This window comes from Corvus cornix, chromosome 4 (assembly GCF_000738735.6).
Source record: "Corvus cornix cornix isolate S_Up_H32 chromosome 4, ASM73873v5, whole genome shotgun sequence".
In the NCBI taxonomy this organism is placed as follows: Eukaryota; Metazoa; Chordata; class Aves; order Passeriformes; family Corvidae; genus Corvus; species Corvus cornix.
In genome coordinates, this window is record NC_046334.1 from 26439529 (window position 1) to 26453914 (window position 14386).

At 37.7% G+C, this 14386-nt stretch overlaps 1 protein-coding gene across 11 annotated transcripts in view; it reads right to left on the reverse strand.

The window, feature by feature from the left end:
* The window catches only part of FHIP1A (FHF complex subunit HOOK interacting protein 1A), an 81075-nt gene that overhangs the window by 25618 nt on the left and 41071 nt on the right, over nucleotides 1–14386 (reverse strand). For all 11 annotated transcript variants that reach the window (XM_039551531.1, XM_039551529.1, XM_039551535.1 and 8 more), the window contains 3 exons: nucleotides 8717–8949; nucleotides 6700–7326; nucleotides 1840–1998 (listed from right to left, as the gene is read on the reverse strand). In XM_039551531.1, the coding sequence (XP_039407465.1) occupies nucleotides 1840–1998; nucleotides 6700–7326; nucleotides 8717–8818 (888 nt within the window). In that variant the 5' untranslated portion in view covers nucleotides 8819–8949. The remainder of the gene's footprint in view (nucleotides 1–1839; nucleotides 1999–6699; nucleotides 7327–8716; nucleotides 8950–14386) is intronic.

Below are 14386 nucleotides of genomic sequence, written 5' to 3' on the forward strand. Positions count from 1 at the left end.
TGTATCAAAGCAAGAGCTGAAATTCTACATTTAGCTCCCGCAACCTTGTCAGGGTCACTTGAAGGTGGATTTGCCATTGTTAACTTGTCCTCCTACATTAAAGAAAAGCAGAGCAGCCGCTTTCCTTTATTTCAAGAGTAGGTAAACCAAAGCACTCAAGCTATGCGGTAAGAACATACTGTTCACATGCCCTTCTCCCAGCCACTGTAAAACAAACAGAAATTACAACAAAACCTGCATAATTCACTCAATGGGATGGTTGAGAGCTTTAAAAAAAACAACCAACTAAACAAAAACCCCCAAACTGCTACTAGAAGCCAAAAAATTTACTTTTATAATGAAGCATTCATTTTGTCTTTGCAGTAAAAACATGTATATAAAAGCAAAATAGAATTCCATTCAGAAGCTTTCAAAGCCAACATATTATGTTTGAAGCTCACTGAGACTGGAGTGTCACAGCCTACTCGTGGCCTCAAATAGAGTCTCCCACCTGCAATTCTTACCAGACTTCCTCTAACTTGTAACCCTTAATTTGGTAAGAGGAAGAAAAAGGGTGGCCCTTCCTATGCTGTGGTCCAGGGAAAAAGTCGTAAATGGCAAGAAGTCTTGGCTACACAGTTCCTTTTTAATCTCTGGCCAAAGTTTTTGGGTCAACACAGACCAGTCCACGCACAGAGCAAAAATTCCTACAGTAACTGAGCTTTCAAGTCAGCTGAAGACTATACAGACACAATCAAGCAGCAGTCAGAAACTGCTCATTCTGCATTTCAGCTGAAATCCTCAACCATTTTGCATCTATTCGAACAGGGGTTTTAGAATAATTCATTCTTTAATTTTTCTGCAGTGCCCTTTATATAATTTTTTTTTTAAATGAAGGTATCAATTATGATCTCCTGCAGATCTGTAGAATAACTGGTTAGACACCAAAATGAATATTGTCTCCTCTTCATGTTTAAACATGCATGCTAAAAATCTTGTATAGTGCATTTGAACAATGACAGCTACTATTATTTTTGCTTGTTCAATGCTTTAATAGTCAATCAGTTCCTTTACTGTACTTTGCACACATTGAATTGAAACATATCTTTTATTTAACAGAAAATGTGACTAAATTTTCAATTCTACCCAGCACATTTCTTCAAATAACACAAATCCCCAGTATCTGCAGAATTTTTATCATGTTTTAATGAAATACTGGATTTGGGTTCTATAGAGTATTCAAGCCTTAAAAACAATATGTAAAGACAAAAATTTCATTTAACATTTAAATTGGAAAAAACAGTAAGGGAGCAAAGCACTGAAAAAAAAAACCCTGGAAGGACAAAATAGATTCAAAACAGGCCAATCTAAAATGAATTTATATTTCTAGGAGAAGACCTAAATAATTCTGCTTGGAAGGCTTTCTTTATGTTGTATTCACCAACAGGAAAAACGGACTGTTTTCACTATTTTCTTTTGCACACCATTATGAGAGCTTGAACAAACACAGATATAAACCCTACATTTTCCCACATGTAAAGGCATTCAATTTACTTCTAGGATCAACAGCAGTATTAAAATGCAATAAACATTTCTTTTCTTTTAACAGAAAATCCTCCCCATTACATAAGATAATACGAAGCTCTCATTTGAAACATGTGGCACCTGAAAACCACAAGTATATTAGTTAATCCTTATAACCAGGAGAGACAGCACAAGGCATTCATTTTACAAGCAGGTTGTTTTAGTCTAATAGTTCATGCCATTATTAAAAGTAAATAAACTCTGTAACTAACAAACTTCTGCAGGAGATATAACTCACCACTACTTCTAAAGAATAGGCTAACTCAGTTCAATTACCTGTATCACAGCATTGCAAAATTCAAGGGAATTCATGAATTGTACAAGGGCTGGTGACAAAAGCCAGTCGTCTTTCATCAGACAGTGCCACTCTTCTCCTTTTTCTTCCAGCTTTGTAGGCAAAGATGAATAGAGGCCACTTAGTCCTGTTGCCAGCACCTTCATTTCAGAAACAGAAGAGGAAATAAGTTAGCTTTCCACCTGTCCATCTGCTTGAATGGCAGTACCATAAATGGTTTCTCCTATTAGTTTTAGTAACATAATAGAGTGTTAAGATTAATTTAATTTCCTTTCAAAAAAGTCCTGTGGCACAAAGACATAAATATTTTAAAGAGCCTTCCATATAATATGTTTCTTCCAAGATCTGGTATTTAGGAGAAAGTGATGGAAAAAATCAGGTTGTCTTGTCTTCTTTTTATTTTAATCCAAAGTTATTTCTTTTTAAATTTTTCTAAGCTTACTTTGCACTTTCCTTCAGTCCCTTTTAAAAACAGCCACCGGTACCATATATCTACAGCTTGTCTTTTGTTGGTGATTCAAATGTTACTGCTCACACATGTATGAAGTCATTTCACTCGGAAACATGAAACATCAGAAATGGAGGGGGAAAGTGCCCCATCAACAAAAATGAAGTTCAGCCCCACTTAGATCACAGATACATGCTGACTTCAACTGCCAGGCGCTTCAAGTCAGCTGAATCCACTTAAATTTAACTGTTCAGAATTTCTCTTTTTCCTTTCTTATTTATTTGGAAGAGGGGAGCAAAAAAAGTTAAAAAGTCTGAAATTGGTTATTATTTAAACAATGTTTCCAGTAATAGTAAGCCTTACAGGTGATTTACATAGAATGTATCACTTAACAACAAGAGAGCATTTCTAGTTACAATTTAAAAAGCATACTTCCAGAAAAGTTCTTAGATTTTGCTGAATGCATCTGGAGTATGGTATTTTCACATGCAGCTGTTAATTATTAAAGTTATTTGAAGCTGGAAACTTTCTAAATATTAATCAGGACTCATCCTTCTGAGATGATTTCATACAACTTCACGATAATTTTTTAAGATGATTCTCATTTTAATGGGAACATTACAATTTGGCCTGATGGAAATCTTTTTAATTTTCATTCAACAGACTCTTCTAAGAATATTTCCTCTTACAAACGGCTACTTCGCATCTACAGAGCTAGACTGTCTAAGCTCAGATGAAATACAGCTCTTGTGTAGTAGAAAACACTAGAAAACAAACAGCTGACAATGTCCAGATCAAAGACCAAGGGCTCACACGAGGTGATCAGGTTTTGATCATACACATGCACAAGCAATTGTAACTGTTAATCCATACAGTCAGACAAAGGGTGTCTTTCTGAATACTTGTTATTCCTAATTCCCATAATTTTGAAGATGGATTTATTCTGTCACAGGTAAGGAAGTCAAATATTAAAGGGGAGGGAAGAATACTGTGGAAACTCACTGCTTTAGTACAGTGACATATACACAGTTCTATATACGCAGATAGAAAAAACCCCAAAGAGATTCTGGTTACAGAAGAATGGGATTGTAAAAATAATGCTTTACTCAATAGTTTTAGCTTCTTAATGTATGTCCAGCTTTGTCCTTTATCTTTCTCACAGTAGAAGAGCTCAGAAAAAAAGCTCTTCTAGAACTACCTAGACCTAACCCACACAAGCATTTACTCTCACAAACCCAGGCTTCAGACAATGAGAGAATTTGAGATTCATTTGTCTCATGAACTTTTAATTAATGCACACTTGATCTTCCATTGTCGGCTTAAAATTTAATTGCTATTCATAAACACAAATGCACCTTCTCAGGACACAATCTGATTCTCAAAGCTGTGTCCCATCCACGTTTCTCTTTCATATGGGTATTAGCCCTTAAGCGCAAGAAGCTGACCTTGAACAAGACATACTGGTCTCCACTAAAAGGAGCAGTGAATGCACAATCCATCAATGTCGTGAATTCTTTCGTTTTTCAGACTTACTGAAGGAAAAATTGATAGATGTAGCTGCTAAAACCTGTAAGGTTTAGGAAACTCTTATTTTTGCTATGAAGTACAACACAAATGGCTCTATAAAATTATGTTTCTTAAGCACTGAGAGAGAAGCCGCTGGAAGCAATTTCATCTCTTTAGATAAAAAATATTTTAAAATGTTCACAGAAGTATATGGTGTAAGTAGCGTTACCATTTGAAATTACTGATTAAAATTCTGTTCTGCTGGTAATGAAACATTAATGAAAAAAAATAATCTGGAAGGGAAGGAAATGAATGCATTCACATCCTGAAAGATGTGCAAGACTGTTTTATTTTTTGTTTTATGCAAAGCAGTGTCCTTTTAAAATACTTCCAACATTTGTCATCTCAGCCCTACATGCCCTACTTTTACAATCATCTCCAGCAGTTTCTTTCTTACCATTGAGTCATGAGTCTCTCTACAAACCAGTTTCCTTGATCTATTCACTTTCTCTTGACTCACAGAAGACACTGACTACACGATTTGTAATCCCAGACACATTAATGTGATCATAATGTGTTGTTAATGCATAGTCAGTTGCTACCTGGACAATTATTTCCTTTTAATAATTCTCTTTCCTCCCACATCCATAGTTTTTCTATATACAGCCTCAACTTTTCAAGGGCACTACAGAGCCGTCCCTCCTCCTGCTTTAATAGTTGCTTTCCTAAGCTGCAAGGTATTTACAAAGTTTTGTGAGGGACTTTCAGTGATTATCCTGCTCAAAATTCTTTGGAAACTTTTTTTTTTTTTATTATTATAATACTGAATAGATAATATCTTCAGTCATGTCCAGAAAACTTCCAGGTCAAAACATGATAATTATTTGGTGTAAAATCAGAAAACTTTATCCAACAGTTTGCTCACACATTCCATGTTAAAAACATTTGTTAGTGATGTATCCCACTGCAACCTGTCTCCTTCCTTCTTTATAGTTTTTGCACCTACAGTTTTGAATAGTGTGGATCTACGGACAATCCAGGTTTTAAAAAGCTCTTAACCAAAGTTATGTCAAATAACAGTACCATGAAAACCTTCAGGTTCGCTTTGGCACAGATCTAACACTGATCTGGGTACATAAGGCAGCAGAGATTTATGGCCAGACCCCATCCCAGGGGATGCCTATATTATGCAACAAGGCATGGTAAAGAAAACCCTACATGCCAGCCTGCCCCCAGAAACAGAGATAACATCAATACAGTGCCACCCAAATGTCTTTGCTATCAACACAGGACTGCATTAACTGTTTTGCAGAGTACCTGAGGCAACATTTGCACTGATTTCAGTGATATACAGCAATGTCACTGACACCTACAAAATCCTCCATCAGAACAAAATCTGGTTTTCAGCTCATCACAACTTAAATTCAAAAAAATGATATCGTGCTAATAAGCTAAATCTATGACATTACATTAAAGTCTTATTATAGACTTAGGCCAACCTCATTACTGTTCAGAAAAGTCTGATTTTAGCACATTTTGACAACAAGCCTTCCTAATTGGAATGACTGTCGATCATGGCTCCCTGCTGTTGAAAGCTGGCTTTGATCTTCAGTGTAATAAAGCTGGTTCTTTTTTTCATTTTTTAATGAATTGGAAAATGTAATTATGGAAGTTATAGCATGGATCCAGTAATGGTATCTGTCTTGGGGACAGTTTGAGAATCAACATCATATTCTTTGGCAGTATCTATTAAACAAGGTCAACTGGAGTCTCAAATTGCTGCAATATTTACAACTGACAAAATAAACCATTTATAAGTTTTGTTTTGGAATTTGTAGGTCTCACCTAGCCTGCCCTACTGCTCAAAGCAATCTCAGAATAAATGGAAACCTAAGGCTGGAGCAGCTGTCAAGCAGTGGCAGGGATTCTAGAGTTCTCTCTTCTACAGCTCTCTGCTTTAGTAGCTATGTAAGACTGTCCTTCACTTCATTTTTCTGGCATTTTTAAATTAAATTGCAAGCCATGCAGAATATAAAAGAATCCATCCAAAAACTGACCCAAAAGAGCAACTTTTGTACAGAATGATATTTGGGTTTGAACACATCCATTGCAGATCTCAGACTGTGATAAGACCTGAAGAAGCAGGTGTTGTTATTCCAGTCTGCTTTAGCTTTAAAACTGCAGTAGGACGGCTTTGCTAGCTAAATCAGATTACTTACTTAAGAGCAAGGTAAGTAAAGGTTTTCTATTCATGTAGCAAGATCAATTTGCCAGGTGTAACAATGCAACAGTGTTACCAAGTTTTATAACATAGAACAACATAGCAAGATGGTGGTTACCCTGAGTCAGCAATAGAAAAATCCAATTTTTTAATGAGAAAATCTCCCTTTTATGTTGCAAACATTATTACACTTCTATAACACTCTCACTATTCTCACACTTGTTTTTTGAACTGTTGAACTGATGTCGGTGTGGGAAGCACAGCCAGCTTAAGCTTGTGCTGCCACCAGAAACAAGCACCTCAGGACACCTCAATCCCCTTTCTCACTTCCTTCAGCCCCAGCATCTCAAAGGAGCCTCACAGTGACACAGAACAGATTTCCCTCCCACTAAGTTCTGCAATAACTTCCATCAGTTTCCTGATCCAATTCACTGTGTGACTGCAAAATCACTGGCCCACAAGCACAAGACACTGGTATGGAAACAAGAAGCAAGACTGTGTCTGGCATTACGGATGCTTCAAACAGCATCACCATTTGTGAAATAGCTGTTAGCAGAAACAAATGTGTTACAACACTTCTTTACCAAAAATGACAGAAAAGGATGAAAGAATGCAGGAAAGACAGTTAGTTTGGCACTTAAGACCTTGCAAAATAGAACAACTTACTGGGCAAAAATAGGTGTTTTCTGCTATGTGGTTTGCAACAAGGTTGTTTTCTGCAGACAGAGACATTATGAAAAGCAGCGCATCCCGGGCCTGTTGGCCTACTGTTCCTTCTCGATGGATGAAGGGGATCAGCAGGGAAAATATGAGGAAATTGGCAGCTCCTTGGTCCTCACTAGTGTGGAAAAACAGTTCTAAAATGGAGGGATCTTTGGCTATTATAGAGCAGAGCTGGTTCAAGAGGACAACCAACTCTGTTTCCACTGTTGGAGTGGTTGTTCCTGAGCAGGAACTCAGCAACATCATCAAAGGCTTCAAAATGGGCTTGTGATGCAGCAAAGGCTGATGAGACTGCGTTACGAGCATTTCATACATTTTGAGCTGCTCAATTTTTGTCTCATCGGTGAACTCTCGCCGTAGGCTCCAAAGGAAAAGCTTCTCCATGATGTTCTCTGAGACCACAAACTCCAGAATAGGCCCCATTGAGGCATCCTTTGCTTGCTCCTCAATTAATAAGAAAAGCATGTGCTCCACATAATTCTGGACAGTGCTGGCCTCATCAGGTGAGATTGCCCCATACTTTGCCTGAGTGTTTTTCAAAGGATCATGCTTCTCTAAGATTTTCAGAACCTAAAGAGAAACAAAGGCAGATCAGTTTTAATGCACTTGAATGCATCACAAAAAGCATGCACTTATCACTACAAGGAAAAAAATTAATCAAAATTCTTCAACACAAAAAGCGTTAAGTCTTTTATGTTTTCAAACTCAGAAAGTTTGACAGACAAAACCTGAAAGTTTCACATTTGGCATGTACAAGGCAAAATTTTAATGCTTTTGTTCACTTTTTTGTAATAAGCACCTAAATTTGTTATTTACCCTATTCCTGAAAACCAAGGGTTCTCTGAAATAGGGATAAACCAAGTTTCCTTAAGTGTTCAGAAATTGAATTTCAATGACGTTTGAAACAAGTTTGTCACAGAGGATTGAAATTAAAATCTCTCCAGCCAGAGTAACTGTGCCCAGGAGTATCAATATCATGGGATGATTTGCAGCTGTAAGTGTAGTAGCAGCCCATAGTGCTGCTCTTTGCTTGGCACCTTTTATATGACACCAAATGGCCACTGATACCCACATACTCTTACAACTTTCAATAAAGTAGTGATAGTCATCCCAACACTTCTAACCCTGAATTGCATTCTGTTGGGCATGCAAACAACAAAGCTCATTGTCTGCAAAAAACCCATTGTCTTTAGACTTTTTGTGGAAGATAATTGCCACAAAACCGTAAAGGAACAGCGGCTCTCCTAACATGACAGCATCACTAGTTAGGTGAGAAAAGGTGACACTTGAACAACAGCTCCTCTGACTCTGGAAACATCTCAGAAACACCACCACTTGTCTGGCTGGTTTCTTGGTATAGCCAGAGAACAACAAAAACAGCAGCATAGAAATAAATTTTATCTAAATTGTTATTCATATTACTGCAGCAAGTAAGTCCTTATACTATGGTGCTCAGAGTAAAACACCTTTGCCTAAAAGCAATTACAATGCTGATGACATGCAAACAGTTTTTAGAATATGCTGAAGTGTATCATCTACATCTATCCAAAATAAACAAGAGTGCATATAGTTTTGCACTGTGCATCTAATTTACTTTACAAAGGATAGGCAGGACTTACCCAGCACAAGGAAAGGAAGCACAGAAGTTTGCAACAGGGTGCAAGTCACAACAAATCAACAGCAGAGCCAGTAAGAAGATCTAGGCCTTCAGTAAGATATTACCATGTCCTACCACTTCCCATTTAGATGCAAATATGGAGTTCAAAGTGCTATTAGTAAACGCTAACCTTACCTTGAAAGGTCAATTATCTTTGCATTTTGAAAATAGTTCAGTGTCATCTACTACATTCTGCATGAAAGACATTTGTTCCTGAGCAACTGAGGATTATCCCAAAAGAAAGAACGAAGCAAATTTGTATTAACGCAGCTTACTTCAATCAATAAAACTAATTAACATTACCTGTGCCCAGTGTGTTCTAAACACTATCATGCATGTTTCTGGGTCAACACCCTGCAGGCTGGGAGCCTGCCTATGTCTGCTGATACTTGTTCCAGAGGACATTATAAAATTTCCAAAGGTCAAGCCAATTAGGCCATGCTGAATTTCTTTTTCAAATCCTCTGGTGAGCTACAGATGTTGAAGAATCATGATGAGATTGATACTGTGTCCTGAGCTCTGGCACCCACAGAAATCTGTTAAAAAGAAAACAAAACAAAAAAAACCCACACATATACCAGTGCACATCAAAATATAGTGTCTAACAAAAAAGAACATCTTTATAGAAAACACAAACTTTTCTTCTTTTAATTCAGTTTGAGGACAGAATTTGTTAAAGCATGTTACATAGGACCATCTTCTCAGACTTTTGCTCACGATAATGGCTTATAATGCTCAAACTTTTGAGATCAGTGACTGAAATAAGAATAAGGTGCTACTTAAATAAACAAGCACAGCAGAAGCTTATGCAATAAAAATTTTGTGCATGTCACTGCATTTTTAGTTTCTCGTGATGACATTTTTGCCATCTGACCATGTCTCTTCAGAGTTGCTTAGTAACTAATGCTGCATAGACTGAATAGGTAAAAAAAAAAAGTACAGGTTATTTCTCTATTTTTTTAAAAAAGTATCTTCCAATAATAGATATAATTACAAGTACTTAGAAGTGTTCTGCCAGCAACCATATCATAAACAGTTGGAACATATTCACGTAGAAGGGTGCATCTGTATCCATATCAAAGTAAGCAAAACCAAACAACATAAAAGATAAAACCTTTGTGTATCCAAAGACAAATAAATTGAGATGTCATAATAAAGACTATGAGAATGGGATCAAACATTGAAACATTCTTTTCATCCATTATTTAATATCCTAGATATCTGAGTATCAAAGTAGTTGCAGACCTACAGGGGAAAGTTAAAATGAAACAGAGATTGGTATCTCACAGATTTTTGATAGGTTTAGGACAACATATTCCCTCACACACCAGTACCTAAGCCACACAGCTCTCCCCCGCCCCACCCCCCCCTTTTTTTTTTCTTTTTATAAAGTTTACATTTTTATTCTCCTTTTTGCAAACCAACTAGGCATTTATTTCAGTTTGGGACCATAGCAAAAAAAGCCCAACCAAAAGCGCCCAACAACAAACAGAATTTTTTTGTACCATAAGCTGCCAAATCACATACAGCAATTCTTTGCCAGTATAGAAGGGATTTCTCTATGCATATCTTAAAAGATGAAAATCTTTTCTCTGTAGTGGACATTTCTGCTCCCTGTATGTGTGCTCTGTCTATATTCTTGAAACTTCGACCACAGAAAACATCCAGCCTGTCTCAAAAGTAGCAGCAACTTTTGCCATTTTAAAAGAGTTCAAAAACATACAGGGTACAACTTTTAAGATTTCTGAGGCAAGCAAAGAACAAAAACTCGTTATGCACTCCCCTGTGTATATATATACATATATTCATATGTTCAAGATTCAATTGCATGATCAGCCTCTCCCCTCCATCCTAATCCTGCTTCTTTCAGCACTTACAATGCATTTCCTGTGCATTTGCTAAGCACTCTCACGCAATACAATTAACACAATCTACCCCATCCTTTTTGCAGATAACACATCCCATGTGTGGAGAAGCCAGCATAATCAGCATAAATCCTGTACACTTTATCTGTTTGGGTAACACCACTTCCAGAATGAAGCACGCACTCCATACAAACTACTCTCCAGATTATGAACTACCTGAAACCAGATCCACTGGAGAGGACTGTGCACAACCAGTAAGAATTAGCTCACAAGAATCAGCCAATGCTGGAAATAGAGGGAATCACTTACAAAATATCATCAAAGTCTATACTCCTTGTCCCCCTGCTCCAACTACACTTCTGCCTTGCCTATCTCCTCCATGCTTATACAGACCTTACACTTCCAAGAATTCTTCTTCCCAACAGCTTGTTTCATGTCCTCATTTACTTGAAGGCAACTACCAGTACACTGCTACTTCTTAAAAAGTCCTGTGAAAGTGAATTGTACTATTTCTACATTACTAATGTTCCTGCGCAGAAAAAACAAAGCAAAACAAAACAAAAACAAAAACCCACAACCCACACACCAAAATAATCAAAGTAGCAAGTAGATTTGAGAACCCAACTTGAGAGACCCGGGATCTGGGTGCTTTTATCATTACTGACTTAAGCAGATACCATTATAATGCACAACTCCTGGCAACGTGCTCGCAGCTCTGCGCGCTCAGCATTTCTACCAAGAAACACTGGGAAAACATGATGCATGCTTACACACCATTTAGAAAAAGCCTGCTCTAAGCACTTTGTCTAATACCATAGCTAATAATCCAAGGAATATTTAACTGAGGTATACTTCAGATCACCTGCCCACTTCCTGCCAGTTTCCTCTTTGCCAGCACTCTCCTTCGAACAGAAATCTTTCCATGTCAGTAGAAGTCCAGCAGACTCCTCTGGGCAAATGTGTCCTTCACTTTACAGCCCTAATTCACCATTTTAGCAGATCTGCCCTGCGCACGAAGCAAGCAGCTTTGGAAAAACTAATATGATCATGTAATTAAAGATGGTATCAGAAGGTGCAACAAGAGAACTTAATTAACAAAGCAGAGGCAAGCTCCATTCTGGAATTTATGAGTTCCTTCACTTGACAACTTAGAGGTTGTTTCAATGTAGCCTTTGCATATAGTTTGAGAATTTAAATAAAAGAAACTGATAATACACATATACCTATCATATGACAAATTCTGTTAGCAGCATAGAATCAGAAACTTCAGATCAGCCTCCAGTACTTAAGATAATAAACAACAATAAGGGAGACTATGGCTTTCTTCACAAATTCTGATAGAAATCAGTGATGTAAGACTCTCCAGATGCACGCAAAGTTCTAGGATGTTACCACACACAGCAACCCAAAGCTATTTAACCCACTACCCTCCCTTCTCCTCTAATCTGTTTTAATTCTCTGTCTTTTGCAGCCTTTGCAATTTTCTGTCTTCTTCATCTTTTTTCTTCTTTTCTTCGTGCATCTTTCCTATCCCAGCCTCAGACGCTACTCCACAAACATCAAGACAGGATTCTTTCCCTCACCGCCAAACAGGCCCTACCCTATCTTTTAGCTCCCTAAACAGACTGCTTGGGGGTGGAAGTTCCATACTGGAGTTCAGATTCCTGAAATACTGCCTGCTTCTCTGCAGCTAGGAAAAGACCTCAAGTGAATAGAAATGGTACATACCTTGCCACCCATTCAAAATACACCAAGATGCCAAGAGGTCCAGTGACAGAGCCACTGTTATGTTTCTGTGTCCAGCAGGAAAGCTCACTTTCCACAACAGTGCTATTTAGTTGATGTTTACGTAAGAATTTATAGCCATCACTGTGGCACTGAACATTCAAGTCCTGCCCTTGTTAACAGCTTACTGCCTAGGCAGATGACTGCTACAGCCTGCGCTTGGAGAATGGACATCTTTTCCCACACAAGGATATTCTAAGTCCAGCCGCCACATACAAAGAACAGATACAGTCCCGGTGAAAAACGCCTTCAAGACAAGTAGATGCTCCCTCATCTCCAGCATAACAACCCCTAAGGTCCTATTTATCCAAGATACTTAAGAGCTTCTTGCTATTTCCAAGTCCCAATTTGGGCACACTCAAATAGCAACACAGTGAATTCTCAGATACACAAGTCACCAAAAACATTTTGATTCAAATTGCATCTTTGTCAGAGTTAGATCAGAAGAACAAGGGTTTTCAGTGTTGCCAACTCTAGAAATGTCTATGCTACCAATCACAGAAACCTTTTAGGAAGGTCCCTTCAAGCTGATGTTTCATGAATCCTGCCTGGTCCACCGACTGTGTTTGTTATTACAGACACAAACACTACCCTGTTGCTTGGTAAAGATCTTAAGGAGTATGCGACCAACAAACTGTAAAACAGCAAATTCATCTCCAGAATTTATGTCCTATAACTAAAACCTGCACCTAGCAGAATACTGCACATACATACAATCCCAACATTAAAGCTGCTTACCTCTTTAATAAGATAATCACCAAAAAGATAATTTGTCCTGTGGTGACAAACAATAACATCTCTAATTTTCACTCTGAATGTTTACTCCTACTTCAGAAAAGTCATCATAAACACACTATACAGAGAATCAAATGAAGAATAAAAATGGCAAATTTAAATTACTAGTGGAAAACAACTTGCCTGCAGCAAACGTTGACAAGGGCTTAGTTCACTTGCCTCTGGCCCAGCTATTGGATCAGAAATCTGAGAGCAGTTGAAGAATGCAGACATTATCCTCACAGCAGCCCAACTATGGCTTTTTAATCATCTCTAATCTGAAAGTAACAAGACAGCATTGCAGACTGTAATGTGCAACAATATTTCTAAGTTCAAATCAATTCCCCTAAGGAAGCAAATATTTCCAGTTTCAAAAGCGTCTTGGGATGCTGGGATTTCCTTACTAATACAAAACACTAATAGACTGTGTAGGCTTCAAAGACTTCAAACTCCGTAATAGTGTTTCAAAAAGCTTTTGACAACTTAAGTGGTCACAGAGTAGATCCTAAAAACAGCATCCCTATTTAAAAAAGGTAATTGAATTGGAAGAGAGACTATCTTGTAAGATACATTTCAATCTAACAGCATGCTGTAGTTACAGCAGTAGCAGACAGACTACATTCATTGTAAGCAGATTTTGTTACTGGATTAGGTTTTCTTGATTTTATTGCAAGACTAAATGTGGAACAGTAACTGCAACATCACATCATTCCCTGTGAATTAAATATCACTCCAATTAAACAAGACAAATAACCCAACCATAATGAGTCCAAAGGTGACAAAGTAAATTAATTAATAAAACGCAAATTCATGGAGGAAAAAGTAGAAGTGAACTCAGGGGCCACTAAGAACAAAAGTAACCATTATTTTAATCAGTTCATTATTAAAATTTTACAGTAATTTAGCCTTTTGTCTCTGCTAAATCCTGATGAAGTTATTACTCCACCATTTGATAACCTGACAAGTGTGAATATACCTCTCATGCAGTCCATTCAAAATTCTACTTCCAAAAGTCACTACTCAGTTTAATACTTTGACTCTGCCATACAGTAACAGAACCTTCTTAGCAGGTAAATCTTTCGTATCTTATCTATCAGTTGCTTAACCCTATCAGAAGGTCAAGTCCACTTACATATGCCTTCTAGAGCTATTTCAGAAAGCCTTACTACAACTCGGCCTATTTCCAGGTGAAGAAAAGCAGCAGTCCAGAACTGCACGGGGTAGCTTTAGATGAGATGAGACCCCGTCATTGGACTCACGGGAGGATATCTGCATTCAGTTTTCCTTCAGAAGCCTAGAAACCATCAGCTCTTTTTACAGGGCTGAACACCCCAATCAAAAGAAGTACTTATTTTACTGCGAAGTACACTGGAAGAACAGCCTAGCAGAGAATCCCTTGTGGAGTCTTCTCACACTGGAGTGTCTCTTCTCAAAAATATCACTTTTGAATTAAAAAAAAACTAAAACAGAACAGAAGTTGGCAGGATTGGGATTTCCCAGGCAATGTATAACAAAGACAAAAGATACACAGCCTAATACAGTAATACAG